Source organism: Budorcas taxicolor, chromosome 23, assembly GCF_023091745.1.
Source record: "Budorcas taxicolor isolate Tak-1 chromosome 23, Takin1.1, whole genome shotgun sequence".
NCBI classification, from domain to species: Eukaryota; Metazoa; Chordata; class Mammalia; order Artiodactyla; family Bovidae; genus Budorcas; species Budorcas taxicolor.
The window spans coordinates 14,863,835-14,888,834 of NC_068932.1; the positions used below are offsets into that span (position 1 = coordinate 14,863,835).

At 48.3% G+C, this 25,000-nt stretch overlaps 1 protein-coding gene across 1 annotated transcript; it reads left to right on the plus strand.

Moving 5' to 3' along the window:
* Positions 1 to 4,481: 4,481 nt before the first annotated feature.
* On the plus strand, positions 4,482 to 24,169 carry FFAR4 (free fatty acid receptor 4). Its single transcript, XM_052661169.1, has 3 exons — positions 4,482 to 5,048; positions 12,821 to 12,949; positions 23,780 to 24,169. Exons 1-3 carry the CDS (start codon positions 4,482 to 4,484, stop codon positions 24,167 to 24,169), a joined length of 1,086 nt encoding a protein of 361 aa, XP_052517129.1.
* Positions 24,170 to 25,000: the final 831 nt, after the last annotated feature.

Consider the following 25,000-nt stretch of genomic DNA (forward strand, 5'->3'; position numbering starts at 1 on the left):
TTCTGGACTTTGCAAGAACTTATGTTTCAAACCTGATAGACATAGATCTATAGAGAAAGAGATGATATACAGACTGGCTGCGGAGAAGTTTGGAGAGAAAACTGCAGACCAGAAAGCATTTTCATACAAACTTTATAAAGTTTTTCCAGAGGAAAATTAACAAAACCCACACACAGAAAAAAACCCCCTTCTCTTGTTTGGTTAAAAATATAAATAGGCACAGGAGTCACCCCTCAATACGACCTTCCATTTATTTCAGAAACTAGACCATCCATATTTATATTTGGTGGATCCTCATCTCCATTTCTACCAGTTTATCTAGGCACGGAAGAGGCAAAGAAACATGATACTAACGGCCACCCTGAGCAGTGAATACAGCTGTCACAACCAGGGCTCACCTCTCTGTGGTTTCCTTCCGTCTTGTCTCTGAGGAACAGGTGATGTCAGTGCATTGGGGGGACTCTGTACCTGGCCCCCCAGAACAAGGGGATTTTGCAGCTGTGGACACCTGGGGCCACAGCACGAAGTTGAGCCTCGCCAGTGGGTTGGTGAAAGGGGTTACAGAGTTCATGGTGAAGTTCCTACCAGGAAAAGAATCACATTTCTGGTTTTTGCTGCAAGGTGGGACTTCACAACGGAAGCCAACAGTAAGCGGTAGAGTGTGCCAAGGCCTCAAGAGGACGCAGCCTCTGGCCGAGGGTTTCTCAGCCTCAGCACTGTCAGTACTTGGGGCTAGACAGGTCTTTGCTGCAGAGCTCTCCTGCGCACTGCAGGATGTTTGGCAGCAGCCCTGGCCTCTCCCCTACCCACTGGACGCCACAACAACCCCCTAAGGTGACAAGCAAAGAATGTCTCTGGATGGTTACCAAATGTCTCTGTGGTGGCGTGTGTGTGTGTACGTGAGCACATAAAATCTACCTCCTGTCCTCACCCCAGTTAAGAAGCCGTGCTCTAGTGGTTAAGAGCAGGGGCCAGGGAAAGTTAGGGCAAAAAGCAGATAACCAGACTGCTTAGATTCAAATCCCAGTGCCTGCAACCTGTAGGAGCACGGCTACTGCTGCTGCTGCCGCCAAGTCGCTTCAGTCGTGTCTGACTCTGTGCGACCCCATAGACGGCAGCCCACCAGGCTCCCCCGTCCCTGGGATTCTCCAGGCAAGAACACTGGAGTGGGTTGCCATTTCCTTCTCCAATGCATGAAAGTGAAAAGTCGAAGTGAAGTCGCTCAGTCGTGTCCGACTCTTCGCGACCCCATGGACTGCAGCCCACCAGGCTCCTCTGTCCATGGAATTTTCCAGGGAAGAGTACTGGAGTGGGGTGCCATTGCTTTCTCCGTAGGAGCACTAAATGAGTTAAAAAATGTAAGAGTGGGCTGCCACATAATTTATCTTCCAAAGCAGAGCAATTTGATATTGGAAGAGAGTTCTAATAATAATCTCATGACCCGAGAGTGTCCCAGCCTCGGGATGTGTGGTCAGCCCGTAAGTCCACACAGTGTTGAGCAGAGCCTGACCCAGTGTCCCCTGAACATCTACTGTGCTAAGTGCATTACAGGTGGGAACTTCACTTGATTCCCGCCCCCCAAAAAAAACCTATAAGAGGGTACTTTTATTCTGCCCTTTGGATACACAGGAAAATTGAAACTCTTAAAGCTAAAATAATTAGCCCAAGGTCACACAGTGAGTAGTACAGTCGGGATTCTGGTTCCAGCAAGCAAGTTTTCAAGCCTGTGTTCTTAACCACTGCCCATGTGTGCTTGGGGAGTCCCGGAAACACAGTACTACTCAACATTCACCAAACTCCACATGGACTACTAGCTCTGGGTTATTCACAGTTTCAACATCAAACTCATTGACAAATCTGGGTCTTCAGGGATTACTGTGATGGAAAGCAGATAGATTCAGATCAATGTGCAGCAGGAGATGGAGTGGCAGCCTTCCATCTGATTCCCAGCTTTATAGAACTCAATAGGGTCACCCATTCTGTTAGGAAGTCATTATTTGAGAAAGAAATGAAAACTTTTTTTTAATTGATGTTTATTATTTTCCCAGACGATCACTAAGTTTTTAGGACATAAAGTCGTCTTAAGTCACTTGGACCCAGCTGCTTAATAAACAAAACTGTTGGGTTTTTCTTTTGGCCAATGAATGCCATGTAGATGATATGAAAGTCTGGGAACTTCTGTGCTAGCAAGATGCATTTTGCCATTGAGAGAACTCAGGAGGGTACAGATGGAGAAGGCTTTCTAGTGCAGAGACTGAACTCTTGTTGGCCACTCTGGGAAAATCTCTTCCTGTCTCCATGCTGTGCATCGAGAATGTGCTCACACACACACACACACACACACACACAGAGTTCTCCTTTCTCTTCCACAGAAACTAATACACTGTGGCCCCAATCGGGCAGGTACCAAATCTCACTCGAGTTCCCTTTACTTCAATCTCTTGCCCTTTTTGGTCTGTGTCAGAAAGCAAACTGCTTCCCTTTTACTACCTGAATTTAGTCCAGGTTCAAGTTGAAAATCTCCCACTGACATGCAATCTGCCCTTCAGTTCAGAGGTCACATTGTCAACTCAGACCCCAAATGCCACAGTGATAAGCAAACACAGATATGACCGCCCTCTCCCCCTCCTCCCCACTAGAGAGCACCTTATGCTAGTGCACCGAATTCTTAATAAATACACAGATGATTACAAGACGGATGGGCCTGGTAGTATGGCAAAGGGGAAGACGGGGAGGGAGGGGGTGGTGGGATGGTGTCTGGCAGGGAAGTGGTCACTGGGCCTAGGGCCACAGGCACACTTTCATTCTCTGTCTAATTTACTGTAACAGAAAACTAGACAACAGGGGTGTGACAGAAATGTCTGGGTCAGGGGCTTTACTACTAACCAGACTCCACTCTGGACAAGTCACTTTTTTTTTTTTTGGTGGCTGCACCATATGGCCTGTAGGATCTTAGTTCCCCAACCAGGGATTGAACCTGTGCCCCCTATTTTAGGAGCTCAGAGTCTTAACAACTAGACCTCCAGGGAAGTCCCTGGACAAGTCAGTTTCTTCATCTGTAAGGGGACTGGTTTGTTCAGTGTTTGTCAAATTGGGGTGCCAGAGGCACATTCACCACCTGTGTGTGCACTTGCAGTGACTGTCTTTCCTGGGTGCCAAGTTTATTCAATATATTTTGGGGCCCCATTCTTTTTACATGAAAGTATTTTATATCTTTGTTCAGAATGCAGAATTTACCTGGATTTTAATTATGGCAACTAAAAGACGCTTACTCCTTGGAAGGAAAGTTATGACCAACCTAGATAGCATATTCAAAAGCAGAGACATTACTTTGTCAACAAAGGTCCATCTAGTCAAGGCTATGGTTTTTCCAGTGGTCATGTACGGATGTGAAAGTTGGACTGTGAAGACAGCTGAGTGCTGAAGAATTGATGCTTTTTAACTGTGGTGTTGGAGAAGACTCTTGAGAGTCCCTTGGACTGCAAGGAGATCCAACCAATCCATTCTAAAGGAGATCTGTCCTGGGTGTTCTTTGGAAGGAATGATGCTAAAGCTGAAACTCCAGTACTTTGGCCACCTCATGTGAAGAGTTGACTCACTGGAAAAGACTCTGATGCTGGGAGGAATTGGGGGCAGGAGGAGAAGGGGATGACAGAGGATGAGATGGCTGGATGGCATCACCGACTTGATGGACAAGAGTTCGAGTGAACTCCGAGAGTTGGTGATGGACAGGGAGGCCTGGCGGGCTGCGATTCATGGGATCACAAAGAGTCCCATACGACTGAGTGACTGAACTGAACAGAACTGAACTGAACTGAACATTTCAGGAGCAATTGCTGTGTGCCAAGTATAAATCTCTTTCTATGATACTCACAATTACCCAATGGGATATTATTATCTCCATTTATAGATTTTTAAAAACTAGGGCAGAGAGACGAACTAATCTACCCAGTCACATGTTACTTAGCAGTGATAAGTGACTCCTCCCCACCCCCACAAAATGATCTGGACCCATTACAAGCTGCTTTGGGATTTATTCCCAGACCCCTGAGACTTCTCTGGTGAAGCCTGAAAAGCACAGGACAGAATGATCTCCAGTCCAGCTCAAGCGCTCCTAAATCAGTTTTAACAATATCAGTGGGTTAAGGTTGTCCTCCGGGTGCCCCTGGCGGATGAAAGGGGCTGGGGAGGCTTTGCGGGGTTTCTGGGGGTTCAGGTGCTCCTACTTCGGCCGAGGGCGTCCTCTACCTAAACTGCCGCCTCGCTCACAGCCTGGTATTTCCAGCCGGCGTCGCTGGCACTTCCTCGTTCCCGCGCGCCCCAGGCTTAGCTTGCAACGCCCAGCTCCGGCGCTGCTCAGGAGGGAGGGGGCCAGAGGGAAGATGTCGCAACCCTCTCCCTCCCTCTTTCCCCGCCTTGGCATTCAGTCACCTCCCAGATGAGCCCGCTCGCAGAAGGCTGCGGGCCGCGGGGTGCCCGGCATGTCCCCTGAGTGCGCGCAGGCGGCGGGCACTGCGCCCGTGCGCAGCCTGGAGCGGGCCAACCGCACCCGTTTCCCGTTCTTCTCCGATGTCAAGGGCGACCACCGGCTAGTGCTGAACGCCGTGGAGACCGTGGTGCTGGCACTCATTTTTGTGGTGTCGCTGCTGGGCAACGTGTGCGCTTTGGTGCTGGTAGCGCGCCGACGGCGCCGCGGCACCACCGCCAGCCTGGTGCTCAATCTTTTCTTCGCGGACCTGCTCTTCACCAGCTCCATCCCGCTCGTGCTGGTTGTGCGCTGGACGGAGGCCTGGCTCCTGGGCCCGGTTGCCTGCCACCTGCTCTTTTACATGATGACCCTGAGCGGCAGCGTCACCATCTTCACGCTGGCGGCAGTCAGCTTGGAGCGCGTGGTGTGCATCGTGCGCGTGCAGCGTGGCGCGCGGGGCCCGGGGCGGCGGGCGCGGGCCGCGCTGCTCGCGTTGATCTGGGGCTACTCGACCATGACCGCGCTGCCGCTCTGCATCTTCTTCCGCGTCCTCCCGCAGCGGTTACCCGGCGCTGACCAGGTGAGCGCCGCGCTGTGCGCGCCGGGCAGGTGTCCGGGAAGGGCTGGCAGGCGGAATGTGACGGAGACGGTGATCTGGCATGGTCGTTAACAAAAACAACAAAACAAGAATAGGCCATTTGTTGCATTTACTAGCGGTGTCACCGTGCTCGGCACTGTAAAGTTGTATCTGTTAAATTTCACTATGACCCTACGGTGTAGATTACATTAAACGCCCTCCAAAACGTTGTGAGCGGAGTCCCCGAAAGGCTTGTAAGGTGCACTATTGCGAGGTTAATGGAGTAACGGGGGCTTAACGGTTAGACAGACGGAACTTGGCAGACCTGGAATGACTGATCACATTATAGTAAATTCTGCTTTCTCGCAGTACTTATTATCACACGTATTTACAGATGAGGAAGCCAAGGTACGCAGAGAGTGAATGCTCTCACCCCTAGTGTAGGAGGAGCTGAGATCGTGCTCAGCAGATTCGGTGCGAGGTGAGTGAGGGTCTTGCTTTGAGAATCGCGGGCATGTGTGTGTGGATAGGCTGGAGGGAAAGGGCCTTGGAGACCCAGAGACCCCAGAGCTACTGCTGCCTCTACAGGGGTTGTCACTTCCTCTCTGGAGCCTCAGTTTTTCTAACTGCAAAACGGAAGGGACTAAACTAGAGGGATTAAACTAGAGGGATCTTACCCTGGGAGCTTTGGATGAAGAGTGAATTCAGGGAATCCTGGGTGCCCGAAATATTCCGAAGATTCTCGAGGTTGAGCCCCTGAGCTTTACTCGGGTGGCACACCCAGAGATGCCATTAGGATCTTTGTGGGACAGAACAAAGCTTTTGCTTTGTTCACGACACTGGCTCGAGTCTGCTCCAGTCCCACGGTCCGGAATTGCGGGCGCGGGCCTGTTCTTGCTGTGCTGCGGCGCGACTGCAGGCGGGGCTTGCGCGCGCGGAGATTCAGCCGGGACACCAGACCTGGACAGAGGCCCGCGATTCTGGCTGTTATCCCGGTGTTATGTTCTGTGCGCCTCTCCGGGAAGGCCAGGGACAGAGGTCTGTGAGCCCCACCGGAAGGGGCCTGGGGGGCGGGGGTGGAGGGGGAGTACTATTCAGGTACACTCCTATTTAACCGGGCGAATGACCCTAAGAAACGAGGCTCTTGTCACCTCCCAGCCAACAGCCCAGACTAGAACTGCTTGCTGACGTGGACACAGGGGCTGTTTGAGTCAGAAGGCCTTCGCACAGAGGCAGGACCTTCCGTGCCTTGCCACTCTGGATTGACCCAGGTATGGCACTTGTGGAGGCTGGACCCTCCACAGCCCTTCTGGGATGGCGGGAGTTTTACCGTAAGATGCCTCTGTGGAGATTCGTGTTGGGGTGACCTTCCTTCAGTCCCTTTTGGGGCTGGGCACGCAGACCCCTCTTATTATTTTAATGCAGAAACACCACTCTGGTCTTAAGAGCCTTTGGAGAGGGAGAGAGTGGGCCAGAAGATTAGGGATAGGTGAGCTGGCTGCGGGAGCCGTGTTCCCCAAGGTGGAACTTCTGATGAAAACCTGGGACAGTCCTTTCCAGCCCTCCATCCTCTGCTGTTTTCCCTACCTGCTCCACACTCCCAACACACACATACTCACACCTCCCAACAAACAGAAAACTCCTGGTTCTTCAAGGGCTATGACCTGAACATGTAGGAAATGTCTTATTTTATAGGTGGGTCGACTGAGGCTCTGCAGTTAAAGGATTAAGTTGAGAAGAATGAGAATTGGGGTGGGAGCAGGAGGGAGGGGACATTAAAAAAAAGAGACAGAGAAGGATCTAGTCTAGACTGAACTGAGACTCAAATTTAAAATTAGCAAAGACTTGTTTTCTCAATCCTCTACTCCCAACTTCCTGGCTCTGCCTGCCCCCTCCCACTTGGACACTAAATATGGAGGTTTTGGATGGGGGACATTTTCCTACCCAAACCACCAGCTCAGAGAACTAACTAAACCCAGGCGCAGACTGGCTCCCTCCCCTCCAGGAGAACAGGCCAGGGAGACAGTGTCTCTCAGAGTTTTTTGCTTATCTGAGCTGCATCCCTGGTCAAACCCAGTCCCCAGGAACGTGATTATCTTTGTCCATTTGGGCAGTGGGTGCCCAGCAGTCAAGGTGATTAGACTGTCACAAACTTCGATGAAATGGTAGACATTCTAGAAAATGCTAGATAATTTGGTATTAGGAATGCAGATTTTGGAGTCAGATGATCTGAGTTTGAATCCCATCCCTGCCATTTAGGAGTTGTGAGACAGAGGCAAGTGGTCTCATCTCTCTTATACCTCACTTTCCTCATTTGCAAAATGGGCACAGTAGCAATATTACCCTTATTAACATCGTGGTGACTATGTTTAGCAAATGAACTAACACCTGGCACACACAGAGTTAAGCACTCAAGAGTTGCCAGCTATTATTAGTCTCCTTATCTTTGGTTATAAATATTTTAAACATTTTTCAAACAGTATAATTCTTCGGACTGCTATAAAATAAAAGACTGACATTAAAAACAAACAAACAAAACACTGCCATTTTAAGAGAGTGGACACATCCTAGCAACGTCTCAGCCAGGTCATCCCAGCCTGTTCCAATAGGATTCCTGTCTGTGTGTTATAGTCCCAGTGGGGCGTGACCCTCATTGGCAGGTAGGGAGGACTGTCCACCCTGGTCAGAGTGTGCTTCCCATTTATTCTGCAAACATTTACTGAGCACCCCTCCCTCCTGCCCCCACCATGAGTCACATGATCAAGACACTGTCCTTCTCTCCAAGGAGGTGCATGTAGGTCACCCAGCTTCTGGTCTCAGACCCTGGCACAATTCGGTAACCCCACAGTAACCCCACGAGTTGGTGTTCTCATGTTTATTTTCTGAAGGAGAAGATGCCTAAAGTCACAGGATGAACAAAGGATGGAACTGGAAGCTAGCCAGGGTCTGTCTGTCCCTCCAGGATCCTCTCCCATGAGTTCACACTTCCGGAGGAGCGCTTGGTCACACTGCTCTCTGCCCTGTCCCGGTTTCATTTCAGGCCAATAATGCCATTATGTCTCTACTGCATGTCGACTGACTGAGGAGACAAGTTTGCTTACGTTTGCTAATATTAAAGGATACTTTTAAGGTACAGGAAAGTAAGTCCATTTCTTGCATGGGTATGTTCTTTCTTCGCAGCTGGGAAGCTGAGAGGAGCGGAGATATATAACTAGGATGCCTAGTTTCTTAAAACAACCTTGAGGTCTTCCATCTTGTTTGAAGAGGTGGGGCAGGGAGAATTATTTACAAAGGGATCCCCAAGGGTGTTCCAGGGAGAGTCATTAGAGAAGCTGACAAGAAACAGCTGAAATCAGGTGGCCTTTGCAGATGAGTCAGCTGGTGGGGGCAGGGATCAGCTCTTGAGCAGTGCTTGTAGACAGATGTCCCCCACTCTCAGGGGACTCTTCCTGGAAAGCCATGAGTGACATGGGGGACTGGAGGGATGTAACAGGCAGAAGAAACAGCCCACATGTTTGCATGAAATGTAGCTGGAAGGGTTGGTGGAGGCCAACTAGAGAAGGGCCAGGTACATACCCTTTAGGGCATTGGGACTTAGAAGGTGAGAGATGACTGGGTCTTGGGGGGCAATGAGAAAGAGCTTGTGGTGAGTTGGATAGCTGTTAAGGCAGAACCTGGGAGTTCCCTCTGAGTGGAGAGAGAAGGTGGCAAGGCAGCTCTCAGGAATCTGACAGCTTGGAAAGTGGAGGCTCTGTGCCTGGATACTATGATACAGGAGGTGGAATCGTTGGGGTGTGACACTGGAGGCTAGGTGTGCCTGTGAAGCATCCTGTAGAGATGCTCTTGGGGTGGGGAGGCCAGTCTGGGGTTCAGCAGAAGACTGTGCTGGAAAGAGTAGATGGCAGCGGCATCTGCAAAAAGCCACCGCAAAAGTGGATGAGACTGCCAGGGGGAGATGGAGATTGGGATGGGAATACAGGTCACCCCCAAGCACATTTCACACTACTGTACCTGGCCTCCCACCTACATCCTTTCTGATTGGGACACGGAGCTCCAGCCTCCTTGTTCTCTTGGCCAAAGCCCCATCCTCACAGACACAGTTGACACTACCCCGCCTGGATGCCGCTTTCTCGGTCACGCCACAATCCCATCACCGGTAGCTCCCTGGGCACTTCTAGTTCGCTGCTCTGTACTGAGGTTTCCTAGTGCTCTTCTCCCTCCCTGGCTGCACCGCAGCCTCCTGGCCCATTCCCTCTGCAGCCTCTCAGTGGCTCAGCCACGGTGGCTTGAGTCAGCGAGTGGTTGGACAAATAGATTCCAGGACACCGTCACCAGCTGAGCCAACTCTGCTTGTGTGGCTCAGTAGGGAAGTAGACCCAATGCTTTTGGTTTTCAAATTTCCTTCTTGAAATCAGAAAACATTTTAAATGTGCAGAAAAATTACAGAGAATATTCTAATAGTCACGCCCCAACCTCCCAGATTTGTCTGACTGCCAAACTCCTTCTACAAGTCACAGCCTATGAGAATACCTAGAAGCAAAATGACTTATGTCGAATGGACTTTCCCACAGAAACAAAAACTTATAACACCATGTTAGGTCTTGGACTGTGGGCCTGGTGCCTGTTCTTTTTTTTTTTTTTGAAATGATGATAAATACTGCATTTAACCAATGATACCATATAAAGCTTTCTAGAATACATGTGATTAGTCATTAACTTCACGCAAGCCACCCTCACTGTCTCTTAGTTCATGGATGAGGGGGCCTGGCAGAGTTCCTATCTTACTTCCTTACACACTCCTATCTGGAGTGAGAGCCACAAATCAAAAAAGTCAAAGAGCATCTTCATCAGTGTCACGGAATTTGAGAGTCTTCCTGGGCTCGTTGTGTTTATTGAAAAAAATAGCTGTGTAGGTTTCTCAACTATCGTGGTAATTTGTGTTTCATATTTTCTCATCATTTCTCTTAAAAATAAACTTTTACTGCCATTTTCCCCCTCTTATAAAAGTCACATAGACACATTATAGAAAATTTAGAAAACTCACAGAAGTCAAAAGAGTAAATATAACTTGAGTCCCACCTAGGAATAGACACTGTTAATTTCCTGGAGTGTATCTTTCCAGTCTTTTTTTCCCCCCACATGCCTTTTTTAATGAGCACAAGAAAATGACAAAAGCATCATTGTGCTACAAATGCCCACTGAGTCACTCAGTCATGGGAAGCCTTTATCCGTCTTTTCTGAGCATTTCTTAAGATCTTTCACCTTCCAATCACTGAGCGTCATTATTAGCAAAATATTAAAATTTACCTGGTACTCATTTGTGCAAGAAAATCTGAAGGAAAATTTCTCAATATATTGAATCATGGGGGTTTACATACTTGACATATACCGTTCCTGCATCAAGTGTCTGTGTGCTTGGGATTTTTTGGTCTTTTCAATTTTTAATTGGATTTCCAGTCTTCCTCTGCTTCTTTGTGTGGGTGTGTGGGTAGATACCTGTACATTCCCACCTATACCTTTTCCTCAACAACATGAGGCTGATACAGGCATATTATTTAAAAATCTATATTTTCCCTGAAATTTAGAGGGAACACCTTGTTCTATCATTACACATTCTTCTACAAAATCTTTTTAAGCCTGGAGAAAGTAGGGCAGACATTCTGGAGAGGGTTTTGGGAAAGAGTTTGGGGTCTCTTGGGGGTTTTAAGAAATGGTTCTGGGATCATCTGTTTCTCTGTGTAAGAATTAGAGACTAAGTCCCACTCAGGGCTGGAATCTGTTTCTCCTGATTGCTGCGTCAACATATCTGCTGATATGTGTTGCCCACCGATGCACCCGGAGGGAGGGGTCCCTGGTGGGTGGAGGTCTAAGTACAAGCAAAGGCTCCGTGGATTTCCCAAAGAACCATGGTCACTGCACTGCCAACATTCAGAAGATCCATGAGAGATACAGATTTCTTTCCAACTACCAAAATGTAGACAGCTGTAATAAACTTCCTTCTATCAGTTGTGCACAGTGTGGTGAGGATAGAATAACAAGTTACTAGAATATTCAGTGCATTTGCAAGCCATCTCAATCAAATAGGAAAAGGAAGCAACATTCTCACCCCAACTGCACCCCCCATCTCCAGGTACGAAGTGTTAGTCACTCAGTCGTGTCCAACTCTTTGCAATCCCATGGAAGAATATTAGAGTGAGTTGCCATTTCCTTCTCCAGGGGATCTTCCCGACCCAGGTTATCAAACCCGAGTCTCCTGCATGGCAGGCAGATTCTATACCATCTGAGCCACCAGGAAAGGCCACCATAAGGCATAAATATAACTAAATCATTTTTCCCTGCCTGACTTGCCTTAGGGTTTTCTTGGTAGATCCCAGGATATCCTTTATAACCACCCAGCTCTTTGGAGATGATTAAAAAGGACTATATCGTTAGTGTTTTAGACTAATATTTTAGGAGAATGTTTCTAGGCCTTAGTTCCTTCCTCAGTGTATTTGGGGAAAGTAACTATGCACTTCAAAAGAGGCTGTATTGAACATTCAATAAGATAATGTGTGTAAAGTGTTTCCTGGCCAAGAATAAATGCTCAGTGAATTTCAGATGTTACTATTGTTTGTTAATACCGAACAGGAAAAGGGGTGATTATTTGATTGTATTTTGAGTTCAACCACGCAATTTTGATACATGTTGCTGCTGCTGCTGCTAAGTCGCTTCAGTCGTGTCTGACTCTGTGCGACCCCATAGACGGCGGCCCCCCAGGGCCCCCTCCCCCCGCCCCGTCCCTGGGATTCTCCAGGCAAGAACACTGCAGTGGGTTGCCATTTCCTTCTCCAATGCATGAAAGTGAAAAGTGAAAGTGAAGTCACTCAGTCGTGTCTGAATCTTCACGATCCCATGGACTGCAGCCCACCAGGCTCCTCCTTCCATGGGATTTTCCAGGCAAGAGTACTGGAGTGGATGGGGTTTGTAATTAGTGTCAAACAACTGAATTCAGCACAACATAGTGATAGCAATAGCAGCGAGGTCACAAACCTACACACTCTTCCGTCCCATCTCAGTGGTTTTACGTCTTTAACTGATGTCTGCAGCTGCATCTTTGCTCCAAGCCTGTTGGGTGCTTCCCTGCAGGAGAGGAACACGAGGACAGAGTTCCCAAGTCTTGGCTCCAGCACTGCTCTGGAGTAAATCATGGCTGCCTTGATGCAGCTTGGCAAAGTTACATTTGAACATCCCCCAAACGAACACTTAAAGCCCTAATGGAGACCGTGTTGCCTTCAGCAGTGTGACTATACTGAAACCTCGCTCCTGGTTTTATATGTTTGTGTGTAGCACATCTCTTCCAATCTATGTAAACTTTCAGGGGTCAGATTTTTCTCCTGTAAAATGAAGGATTTGGAAGAGAAGCTTCAGTGGCTCTTTGCAGCTCAGTCCAAGGAAGTAGAGCACTGAATCCGGGATCATGCCTTTGGACATGATCTGTGTGATGGAGCCATGATCCAAAATCACGCCGAGGTCTCCCCAGCCTTTGGACCCTGAGGTCCATGTGCCTTCACTGGAGAATGGGAATAATAATCACGGTGATTCTGAGGGTTTGAGGCAAATGACTTGTAAGTGGGGTTGTGTGGGCAGTAGAAGGGATTCTAGGGTTTCTTGTCATACCAGTTGTGTGACATCAAAACACAATAGCATAACAGTGCCAGATAACCTCAACTGGGCTTGAGCTAAAGGCCAAATAAGAATCCCACGTTAAATGACCTTCTTTTCCTTTTTGTATGTAGGAAATTCTGATTTGCACACTGGTTTGGCCCAGTATTGGCGGAGAAATCACCTGGGATGTGTCATTTGCTATTTTCAACTTCTTGGTACCAGGACTGCTTATTGTGATCAGTTACTCCAAAATTTTACAGGTATGTTTGCTTCAAGCCCAGTGGCTGAACTTCATTCAGGTTCAGATGGAATCTTAGCATTTCTGGGTCAGAAGTTACCTTAGAATTCACATCAGCCCAATCCTGGCTCACTCCGCAGATCCATCCCTCTAAGGGACAAAAGTTTGGTATTTTTAAAAAGTTTTATCTTTGTGATTGTAATAATTATTGTTTTTGCTGATCACTAAGGTAATATAATTCATTATAAAAAATTAAAGACATAGAAATATGTAACACAGATACTAAATACAATCTTGTCTACCCCCTTTGTTGGCAGTTTAAAGAATATTGTCTTCAGGTTATATTTTATACATTTATATATATACATACTTATATGAAATGTGAATGTGTATATGTACATGTGTGTACATATAAACACACACACATATGTGTGTATATATATATTGAACCATATAAAATGGTCAACTATTAAGTATCCACTATTTCCATGGTTCAACCATGTTATTTTCAGATTTGAGATAATGCTTTCTACTTTGTAACTTCCTTTTTTTGATTAGGACTATATCGTGACATCTTTCTGTATCAGTTCCCGTATCTCTGCCTCATTATTTGCAATGACTTCATGGTCCTCCATCATACAGATGTGCCATAATTTATTTTATGAGCTTTTGGGTTGGGTTGTGTCCATTGTTTCCCTGTCACAGTCAGCAAGGTGGCAATAAAGAATGTACACTTTCAAAACCTTTTATTGAAGTACAGTATAAATACAGAAAGCATAAACACACAGCTCACAAACTGACCACCCTCCTCGAAGCGGCTCCCAGAAGCTGAGCCTCACCAGAAGCCCTCCTGTCTCCGTGCATTGCTAGCCTTCACACCCAGGGCTTGTGCCTTTCATCAGGGCACTGAAACAGGAAATGATTTCCTCCTTCAAGTGTGACATGTACAGGGACATAACAAAGACCTGCCAGCCTGCTGCTCTCTTATCCCTTGAGGCAGCATATTTGCATATGAGATGCTGGCCCAGGCAAAGGCAGCAGTCTGCCTGTGTTCATGCTCGCTTTAGAAGGTTTAATACAAAACCTCTGAGTCCTCTCCAGTGTTTACAGTTGTTGAATCTTGGTTTTATAGCATATGGTGGGTCATAATGGTAAACGAGCATACTGAAGTGGGGCCCTTAGGTCCTGCTTGCTGTCTGGCCATTTTTACGGCCCTTTCTTTGTAGCTAAAGATCTGTGACCTGCTTAGCGGTTTAGAACCCCAAACCGAGCCATCTTCCATCTGAGTCTTGTAGTCCTTGGATTCTGTGAGAGATGACCACCATGTTCATCCCGAGGCTTTTGCCCACCAGTTGACTTGTGATCCGTTTAAGTGATGCCCCACCTGCAGCTTATTCAAGGGTGTGAGGCAGATTCAAGCCTGCCACTGAGGTCTGCAAGGTGCTTACAGTGGGAGTCTGGCATGTATAAATGCTTTGTGAGCTTTAGTTACTATCATCATGTTAAAAAAAAAAAGCGAGGGGAAAAAGAGAAATGTAGATTGAAGATTTTTTTAGGGTTTACTTATTTACTTATTTTTGGCTGCACTGGGTCTTTGTTGCTGTGCTCCAGCCTTCTCTAGTTATGGTGAGCGGGGGCTACCGTTCGTGTGGCGTGCGGGCTTCCCACGGAGGCGGCTTCTCCTGTTACAAAGCACGGGCTCTAGGCGTGTGGGCTCCACAGTTGTGGCGCTTGGGCTTAGTTGCTCCAAGGCACGTTGGATCTTCTGGGACCAGGCATCGAACTCATGTCCCCTGCATTGGCAGGCAGACTCTTAACCACTAGACCACCAGGGAAGCCCTGTAGAATGAATTTATTAAAAAAAAAAATTTTTTTTTTAACAAGTGGTGTTTACATGTGTCAGGAACTCATCTACTCCTAACTAGAATTACTGATGAGGAAACGTAGGCATAGAGAAGTTAAGTAATTTATGAAAGCTCACACAGCTCATAAGCAGCCGTATCATGACATAAACCTAGTCTGGTTCCAGAGTTCCAACACTTTAATTCTTCAGACGTTTGTCAAGGATCTGCTGTGTGAAGTGTTGGTGTGGGGTGGAGATTGGTCAAGAGCAGGCCACAATCTAGAAGGAGCTTTAACACAAGAAAAAGGAAGGGGGAGACACAATTTTCACTGCTATTCAACGCAGTGAAACCCATGGTGAGGCTTTGTGTGAAAACACTTTGCAAATTGTTAAAAGAGAAAAAAGAGGGAAAAAGGAGAAAAGCAAAGGGCTGTAAAAGACAAAAGGACGTAAAAGAAGGAGACCTGTTGTTTTAATAATCAGTCCTGAATCTGCCCCTTACTTGCTGCGTGGCCTCAGCAAGTTACTTACCTTCTCTGGACCTCAGTTCCCTCGTCAGCAAAATAATGATCAGAAGTCCAATAGTTTAAGACTTTTGTGAGAGACATAGGAGTTACTCATGGTGCGACTGGGGTGAGTGTCACACCTGCCTGTAGCAGGGGATGAAGAAATTACTGCTGCTGTTAATTGTCAGGCAAGGCCGCTCCTCTCATCCTCTCACAGCATGCTGGGAGGAGGTACCGCTGAGATTTTTGAGAGAAGGAACAGCAGGGCCCAGATTTGGGGCAAGGCGGAATCTAGGACCTGGTGGTGGGGCAGGGCTGGTTGGTTGGCTGGGCTTGGGCTGGGCAGATGCTGGCAGGGGCATCCATGCCTCCTGCTTGGGTGGTCCCACCCCTGAGCCCCGAAGAGGCTGAGAGGGCTCCGATCTGGCTCTGTTCACTTGTGCCTCACACTACTCAGCCGCCTTCTGAAGAAGGATGACTTCTTCTCTGGAATGGTTTCCCACCCCCTCCATCTTCTCCTCATGCCAGGGCTCACCTGGAAATACCCCTGAGCCCTGAGGAGTTGGGGGAGGGGTCCTCTTTTCCATCCACATGTAATCGCAGTTCCAGACACTGCGCATAGAAACCCACGGCCAGCCTTCCGTTCTTCCCATCACAGATCCCAAGACGGCTCCTGGATGAATCAGATTGTCCGCTGTGACTCACAGTTATGACACGGTGTTCCGAGCAATGAGTCAAAGATGTGATTTAGATCCCATCACTTCCCTCACACACTCGGGAAAAGCTGAAACTCTCTGCTCAAGGCCCCGTGTGATCCGGCCCTTGCCTGCCCCTCTCACCTGTCTTCTCCCCTGCCCCACCTCCCTTATGCCTTTGGGGCTGTTCCTCACATATGCCAACACACTCTGCCTCAGGGCCTTTGCACCTGCCATTTCCTCTCCGGGATCTCTACCCCCAGGCTTCTGTGTGGGCCACGTTCCCACTTCATTTAGGTCTCTGCTCAAGAGACTCTTCTCCAGAGAGTCCCCCTCATTCTCTAATCCCTCACCCTGATTTCTTTTCAAAGCGCTTCCAACCATGTCCTATTCCATATGTGCATTTTTGCTTGTTTATCATCTGTCTTGCCTCCTAGAATGCAAGCTCTCCAAAGGCAGAGACTTCATTTTGTTTACTGCCATAGTCCTGTTCTTAAAACAGAGCCTGGATTATTCATTGTAGGGGATCAATAAACCCTTACTGAATGAGTAAGAAACAAACTTGGATCACCCTGCAAGGGCCAACAGCACCTTCTTCTTTGGGGCAGTGGGAAAACCACAGGACAAAGAGTCATAAGATACTGATTCTAGTCCAAGCTTTATTACTGCGTGACCTTAGGAAAGTCACTTGATGAATGTGGGCCTCAGTTTTCTCTGGAGCCAAATGGGTCCCAGTGCGTTGTTTAACACAATAAAATGAGACTGCAGGTATTATGTTTCAATAGACTGCTAGAGTTTAATAAGAAAAAGGTAAAATGTGGTTTTGAAAATCGTAACATTCATGCAAATGTAAGACTCTCAGAAAATTACTTTCCACTCCACTGGTAAAACTATTGCCCCTTTCCCAGGAGGACTGTGACATTTGTCCTCATTTTGCACCGGTGGGTAGCTTGGAAGCAGGTGAGCTTCCAGGTGGAGAACCCAGGCAGAGCCTGCTAGCTTGCATCTCTCTCTCCCTCTGAAGATATTCAGAACTGAGAGACTGAATCAGCCTTTTTGCCGAGCTTTTTCTGTCAAGAGTGTAACTGGAAAACCAATTGAATATCAATGTTAATTAGCTATATTTATAGAGACATAATTAGCATATCATTTGGAGCCACAGGACAGGTAACTTTCCCAGCAGCCTCACCTCATACCTGTCACTTCTTCTAATTCTTAACTCTAACTCCAGCACCATCTCAAGACCTGAGAGGTGGTGTTCTTTTTTTTTAATTAATTAATTTGGTTGTGGGGGTCTTCATTGCTGTGGGCTTTTCTCAAGTTTCAGACAGTGGGCTATTCTTTAGTTGCAGTGCACAGGCTTCTCATGGTGGCTTCTCTTGCTGTGAGTTCTAGGCCTCAATAGTTGTGGCGTCCAGGTTCCAGAGCAGAGGCTCAATAGTTGCAGCACACGGGCTTGGTAGCTCTGCAGCATGTGGGATCTTCCTGGATCAGGATTGTATCTCCTGTATTGGCAGGCGGGTTCTTCCCCAGTGAGCCACCAGGGAAGCCCAAGGTGTCTGTTTCAAATCACCCTGACTTCTATTCCTCACAAGCAGTGAGAAGTGTTCTAAAATGTTCTCTAGAACTCCATGCGATGTTAAATGTTAGGAAGGGTTCCATGATCTTAGAAAATGCTGGATTAATCAAGGTTAAGTGGGCTTCTTTGCTGCAGGTCTTTTCAGAGCCTTTGTTATGCTACCAAACTTTGAGAATCTCTAACTCCAGAACAGAGTAGGGAGCACTGCCGAATCTGACTGCAGACCGCCTTTTCCCCACAGAGCTCTCTCTGGACTGGTGCTCCACGGACTCTCCTTTGAGAACAGCTGCTTTCAAGTCCTGGCTTGGGTTGCTGGCTCGCCCTGGCTGAGCGTTGAGAGCAAGCTTCATCCAGGCTCTTTATTTCCGGGGCTGCTCCCACTGCTCAGGGCAATGGCCTTTTCCATGCTCTGCCTCCCTAGATTCCTCTTTCCTCCTGACTCAGGCGTGCTCTTCTTCCAATCAACAGTTTCCCAGGGTAATAGTCTCCAGGCCACTCCCCAGTGCCTTTGATCAAGCTGACCTTGCTGACGGGTGGGGCTTGGTTTATACTGTCACCCCGTAACCATCACCATGGAAAGATGAGACGCCTCCAGGATTTGTGGGACAGCTTGTAGGTTTGTTGGTCCCCCTCCCTTCCCTCCTATACTGCCCGCACCAAACACTAGAGTGGAAGTGCAGAATGGGCAGGGCTCCCTTGCTTCTTGCCGTGCATCCAGCACCTGTAAGAGTGCTGCCCACAGAGTAGGGGCTTAATAAAATATATGCTGAAGAGAGAGTGAGTGTCTGGCCTGAAGCTGGAAAACCTTTACCTAGCTCAGGGCTTAGGAGAGAAAGGAAATCCTTTTCAGCTAAAGGTGAAGGTGTTAGGTAATAAGCACATGGCGCTTCCTTTCCCCGTGCTTGGCCCTCGTTCCCTAGCTTTGGGGCCTGCTGGCCTGTGATGGAAGAAGAGGTAGGCCCTCTGGAAAGATGGAGTCTGTTATCTAATGATCAGGAGGGTGTGGATTGACCCAGCAACCCCCAGGGGAGATCCAAGGGGCTGGAGCTGGGTCACTGGGAGTGACCGCCCCCACACTCACCTGTCTGCAGCCGTGGTCTGGTGGCGTGGGTTGGGGAGAAGCTTCGCTCAGTCATGGCCTTCAGATGCTCAGTGAATGCAAAGGCAGCAAGTCAGACAATTTAAAAGTGACTCTTCAAAGGACTGCGGGAAACCCCCAAGCCTATTGTCCTAGATGCATAGTTCTCATATTTTAGAGATTGAGAAGCACCTAGGGAGTTAATGAACAGTGCGTGTTCCTGAGGCCACTCAGATCCACAGAATCGGTGTCTGAAGGGGGGCCCACGTATGTGCATTGTATTAAGCGCCAGTGACCCTGATGGGGGCAGCTGTGGGCCACATTCCTGGGAGCTCTGTTCTCTGTTCTGGAAGCTGCAGGATGTCCCGGGCAGTGAAGAGCATTCCCCCTGAGGTGTGCTTCTCCACCTTGACCGTGAGACCGTGAGCAAGTCACTCTACCTTTCAGAGCCTCGTCTCTTGTCCCCAGAATCAAAGAACATACCTGAGAGGCTTGTTTTAAGGATTAAAGTTAATCCTCAGAAGTTAATCGAGCATTTAATTTGATCTAAAAGTACATCAAGCATTTAGTGCAATGCCAGAGACACTTTAAACCCTGAATGAAAGTTGGTTAGTCATGTCATCTAAAGTAGGGAAGGGAGCAGGGGAGGAGCCACATTTGATTATAATGGGCCCATTTTCCTTCTCGCTCCCTCAAAGCTGTGGGAACTGTGGATGGAAGGAAATGGTAGCATCAGTCGGTGCTATAAAAAGAGCCAGCCACATCTTCACTTGGCTCATGAGTCAGTCCGTTTCGCTGTCTGCTCATAGTCATTGTCAGGCCCTTGCCAGAGCCCTGGACCACAGAAGCCACAGGGCTGCCCAGCCCCCAGGGAGCTGCAGCCTGTGGGACTCAGAGGTAAGAGTGATGCTTCAACATCCACCAGAGAGTATGTGGCAAGTGCCACGTGAGCACCTGAAACAAAGCGCTGCAGGATGCCAGCGGGAGGTGAACCAGGATGTTCCCGGCATTAGAGCTTGGAGTTACAGGCTGGACAGAAGAACTGCTACTGTTGGAGATATTAGAGGGTGGGAAGGAATTAGTTTAAGCATGGACAGACTGCCAAGGTTTGAAGTCCAGCTCTGCAGCTGCTTAGCTGGGTACTGTTGGGCAATCTCCTTAACCTCTTTGAGCCTCAGTTTCCTCCTCTGTAAAATGGGGGTCATCAAAGTACATAAGTCACAGAATCATTGGGAGAATTTAAAGAGATAAGCCAAGTGATATGCACAGAGGCTTGGCACATAAGAAGTGTTCAATAAATATGAACTTTCACTTACATCATTCACTCAAAAAACTTCTAGGGAATCCCCTGGTGGTCCAGTGGTTACTCTGTGCTTTCACTAACAAGGGCCCAGGTTCAGTCCCTGGTCAGGGAACTACGATCCTGCAAGCCACGTGGTTTGGCAAAAAAAAAAAAAAAAAAAAAAAAAAAACCTAAAAGACACTATACCAAGGGCTCCATCCTACTTGGCAGAGCAATGTGGACAGCACTAGCAATGAGGCTGCTGCTGGAATCGTCCTTGTGTGCCCACCAGGCTGCACTTAGGCTACTCAGAAGTGGCACCATTTTGCCTGCAGCCCTTCCACCTGCCCTTGGGCAGCTGTTCCCCTCCTAGGTCTACCATCCAAGATCTCCAATTCACCAGCTTTCACTTGAACACATATTCTAACTTTGATTCTACACAGCACCTTCCAGCTTGGATGTGCCAATATGAGTTCTAGCATGTGGGTCTCAGATGGTGGGTCACATCTCCTGAGCAACAGCCCCACTGCAGAGCACAAGAGCCAGGAGGAAGGCAGCCCTGTTGGAGCCATTTATGATATCACTAATGATATCACTGATCTTCAGGTCAACTGAGCTGGACTTTCCCAGATGGTGGCTTTAGCCATTTAGCATTGGTGGAGTGAACTTCAACAAGCTACTCAAATTTCTTGAGGTTCAGTTTCCTCATCTCTGAAGTGAAGATAATAATAATAATAGTACAAATCCAAAGAGCAGTTGTGAAGATGAAATGTGATAATTTATAAAATAAATGCATAGTACCATGCCTGGCACACAGGGAGCCTTGCATAAAGCTTGGTGATCACAATTCCTGTTATTCATAGTGGGAAGGAAGGGGTTCTGTCCATTCAGTGTCTGTTGCCCAGACCAAAACTACTGCACAGAAGCAATTGCATGTGACCATAAGACAATGAACATGGCTATCCTTTAGCTGAGGAGGGCGCCACAACCCACTCCACTACTCTTGCCTAGAGAATCCCAGGGACAGAGGAGGCTGGCGGGCTGTGGTCCGCAGAGTTTCACAGAGTCAGACTCGACTGAAGTGACTTAGCGTGGCGCAGCATGTCCTTTCGCTAGTTAGAAGCATTCTAAAGAGGATATTCTAAGCCACTCAGATCTTAGAGTTAATCTGGCCCCAAATTTGAATGAATCTAATTCCTTTCTAATTGTTTCACTTCTTGAGATTCAAGAATCTTAGGGCAACGGTCCTAGGAAGGCCAGGGCAGAGCTAACGATAAGACTTTTGGCTATTAAAATGTCCAGACATGTAAGCACTCTTTGTGTGGCCAGAAGACTGCTCCTGCAGGAAAAGCAGCAGGACACAGGGCCAGACTAAGCAAAGGAAAGTTAGCAAGCACCACAGATGTGGTACGACATCCCGGGCTGGATCTCTTCCCTAGGACAGAGGTCGTAGACTGGAACAGAGCATGTCAGGCCAGTGGGTGCAGGGCTCCACAGGGCTGACGGTGCACCAGCCTACCCCCGGCTCCCACCCCCAGCCTCTGCTCTCAGCCCCCTCCTCTTGGCACCCCTAAAGCTGAGCAAGTGATCCAGGAGGGCAGGCCTCCTGCTTTCTGGCTGTACTTAGAGGACAACTAGAAATAGGTGGAAGGGCAGGGCTCTGTAAGTATGCCCAGGGCAGCCTGAGCTTGAGCACTGGGCTCTTTGGAACCTCTGGGGAGGCCAGGCCAGCCCACCACCCTGTGCCTGGAAGACACAGTTGAATGGCAGAGGGTTTTTGCTCCCTGACATGAATAGTTCCACAGCTTCTGTTTTCAGAGTACTTTGGCTAAATCCTCTCTTGGGGGGCCTGTTGCCTCACCTGTAGAATGAAGGGTTGGGTAGGCCTTGGCTACTCAGAGTGTGGTCCTTGCAAAGTGAGAATCTACATTTAGACGAAGCAGTGCTGAAGGCCTCACCAGCAGAGTGAAGTCTGAGCAGGCCCACCCAGCGCCAGTACTCTGCTTCTGAGATGTTATGAAACATTTATCTCTTCCCCAAATACTAGTTTTACATGGGACAGTGGGATGAAAGGACATGCGGGGCTTTATTTTAATCTGGTCAGCTTGCCTTAGTTGATGGGCCATTTCCACATGCAAGGCTCCCACTGCCAACCAGTAACCAGCCTCTCTGACAGACACTGAAGCAAAACTCTCTAACTGAACAGAACAGACTGGACAGAAGACCCAGACAGCAGTGCCTGCAAGGGCTCCTGACAGAAGAGTCCAGAACACCCTCCTGAACCCATATCACCAGAGTAGCCTGCTTGCCTGCAATCCCTCTGCTCTAAAGCTGACCCTGCTCATTAGCACAAAATATTAGAGATCCTTGCAGTTCCACTCTTGGGAATTTATCCTACTGATATGTGCATCTCGGTGTGCAAAGATATGTACAAAGATATGAATCCTACCTGTTGTCATCTCTCACCTGGGGGTACAAACAGGAAATGGTTTCAGTTTTTCAACACATGTCACTAGCAGTGATCTGACCAGTTCCTCTTTCTTACTGGGAGCCCCAATCTTTAAGGACACCTCAATCTGATTTCAGAACTTTCTAGTCACTTTTTTGGATATGCCTGCTTGTTTCAAACAATGTATCTGAGGGGCAGTTTAAAGCTTCCCCAGCTCTGGAGCACAGAACGGGAATTGGGGGGCTGGTGTGTGGAAGGGGGAAGGAAGGGCTGTTCTGTCAGTGACTCCCATCTCCCTCACAGACAAGGAACCTGCCTGCTTGCCTGTGTGAGGGGATTGTCACTCTCTGCTGGCAGCTTCCTCTGATCTCCATATAGCTGCTGGTGGTGTCAACAGACCTTCATGATTGGGAGATGGTTCCCAAACAGCTTGTACCTTTGATCACATATTGATTTTATATAATCAATTACTTAACACTTTCAGAAAAAGAAATAATGGGAGAGATGTGTATCTTTATCTGTTTGGGCTGACATAACAAAATACCAGACTGGGTGGCTTATAAACAATACCCCCCAACCCCCACCAAATGTGTTTCTCCAATTCTGGAGGCTGGAAGTCCAAGATGAGGATCCAACATGGTGGGATCCTGATGAGAGCGCTCTTCTGGGTTGCAGACTGACTTCTGTCTGTCTTCACAGGGTGGAAGGACCGAAGGAGCACTCTGGGGTCTCTCATAAGGGCACTAATTCCCTTGATGAGGGCTTCTTCCCTTAACCTAATTGGGGCAGCTCCTAATAACAGCTCCTCATAACATAGCCTTGGGGGTTAGCTTTCAACGCATGGACTTGGTGGGAACTCACTCAGACCACAGTAGTGTGCTTCTGTGAATGATCACACATCTCTCTTCCAGACCCTCCCATTCTGGCTTTCCCAGGTGGGGCTAGTGGTGAAGAACCTGCTTGACAATGCGGGAGATGTAAAAGAGGTGGGTTTCATCCCTGGATTGGAAAGTCCCCTGGAGAAGGGCATGGCAACCCACTCCAGTATTCTTGCCTGGAGAATCTCCATGGGCAGAGGAGCCTGGTGGGCCACAGTCCATGGGGTCGCAAAGAGTCGGACATGACTGAAGCGACTTAGCACGGCACACACAGTACATCAACGCTATTTGCAACATGGATTTACTTTGGCCTTATTCTCAGGAGGCCAGCTGCCCCATTTCTCCGACGCATCCTTAGTGCGGGAGGAGAGTCAGGCCTCTGAGGAGGGAGCCCTCTCCGCACAAAGCTCCAAAGCCAAACAGTCCCAGTGAAGCGAGGATGGCAGGTTCCAGCTCCTGGGGCTTCGCTGGTCCTCCCAGAGCGACAGCCACTGATGTCCTGCCGTAAACCGTGGCTCTGGCTCTCTTTTGTGTTCCTGCAGATCACGAAGGCATCCAGGAAGAGGCTCACGATGAGCCTGGCCTACTCAGAGAGCCACCAGCTGCGTGTGTCCCAGCAGGACGTCCGGCTCTTCCGCACCCTCTTCCTGCTCATGGTATCCTTCTTCATCATGTGGAGTCCCATCATCATCACCATCCTCCTCATCCTGATCCAGAACTTCAAGCAGAACCTGGTCATCTGGCCGTCCCTCTTCTTCTGGGTGATGGCCTTCACGTTTGCCAACGCGGCCGTCAACCCCATTCTCTACAACATGTCCCTGTTTAGGAACGAGTGGAGGAGGTTTTTTCACTGCTGCTTCTTCTTGGAAAAGGGGGCCATGTTGACAGACACGTCTGTCAGGAGAAATGACCTGTCTGTTATTTCCAGCTAGTTCATTTTTCTCTACAGGCATCTATGTGTCCCTCTCTGGCCAGCCGTGGTGTGTTTTCAAAGGGAGATCGTTTCCACGACCCTCAGCAGCAGGGTACCTGCTCTCAGAAAATATAACCTATGCAAATGCCCATTTTCAGCACCGGTAAATTAAGAGGGTGATCATTCAGTATAACAGTTTTATCCTGTATAGAAAGATTTGCGGTGGGTTCCTTTTCAATGTGAACTTCTTCGGTGTGGAATATGATTAAATGTATTAAGTTTTGTTTGTGACTGTTCAGCAATCTCATCTCCTATATGTGAAGCCACGCTGTGCAGGCTTCTGAAGTGAGGCTTGGGCTCATGACTCAGTCTTCTCCTCAAAGAGTCACAGCCACCCTCGCTCCCCACCCCTGGACTTGCAAGGCCGCAGGATCATTCATCAGCGTGAAGAGTGCTTGAGGAGTTTCCAAGGAACAAGACTTTCATTTCCGAGGAATTAAAGGTGACTTTGTTTGTCATTGATAATAGGAGAAGCTTTGTCATGAAGTCACAGAGGAGGTCTGATGACGTAAACATTTGAAAGTCAGCACAGGAGTGACTCCCCTCATTGATCCACCTGTCAGATGCCTCTTAAGCATGTGCTGTGGGCGGTGTTCTTGGCGGTGGGAATGCAGCAGTGAACCAGACAGCCACAGGCCGTGTCCTCATGGAGCTCACTTACCTTCCAGGTGGGGCCGAGAAACACCAAACATGTCAAGAGATCGTATAGTGTTTCAGAGGGAATTAACATTATGAAGAAAATGGGAGAGTGATGACAATTTAGATGGAGTGTTGAAGGGTCTGGGAAGAC

What these genes read in the sequence shown, in the direction of transcription:
- FFAR4 (XM_052661169.1), top strand. Translation starts at nt 4,482, where the DNA reads ATGTCCCCTGAGTGCGCGCAGGCGGCGGGCACTGCGCCCGTGCGCAGC. An exon ending in GGTTACCCGGCGCTGACCAG is followed by an intron (nt 5,049 to 12,820) that starts GTGAGCGCCGCG and finishes TTTTGTATGTAG; the next exon opens with GAAATTCTGATTTGCACACT. An exon ending in GTTACTCCAAAATTTTACAG is followed by an intron (nt 12,950 to 23,779) that starts GTATGTTTGCTT and finishes GTGTTCCTGCAG; the next exon opens with ATCACGAAGGCATCCAGGAA.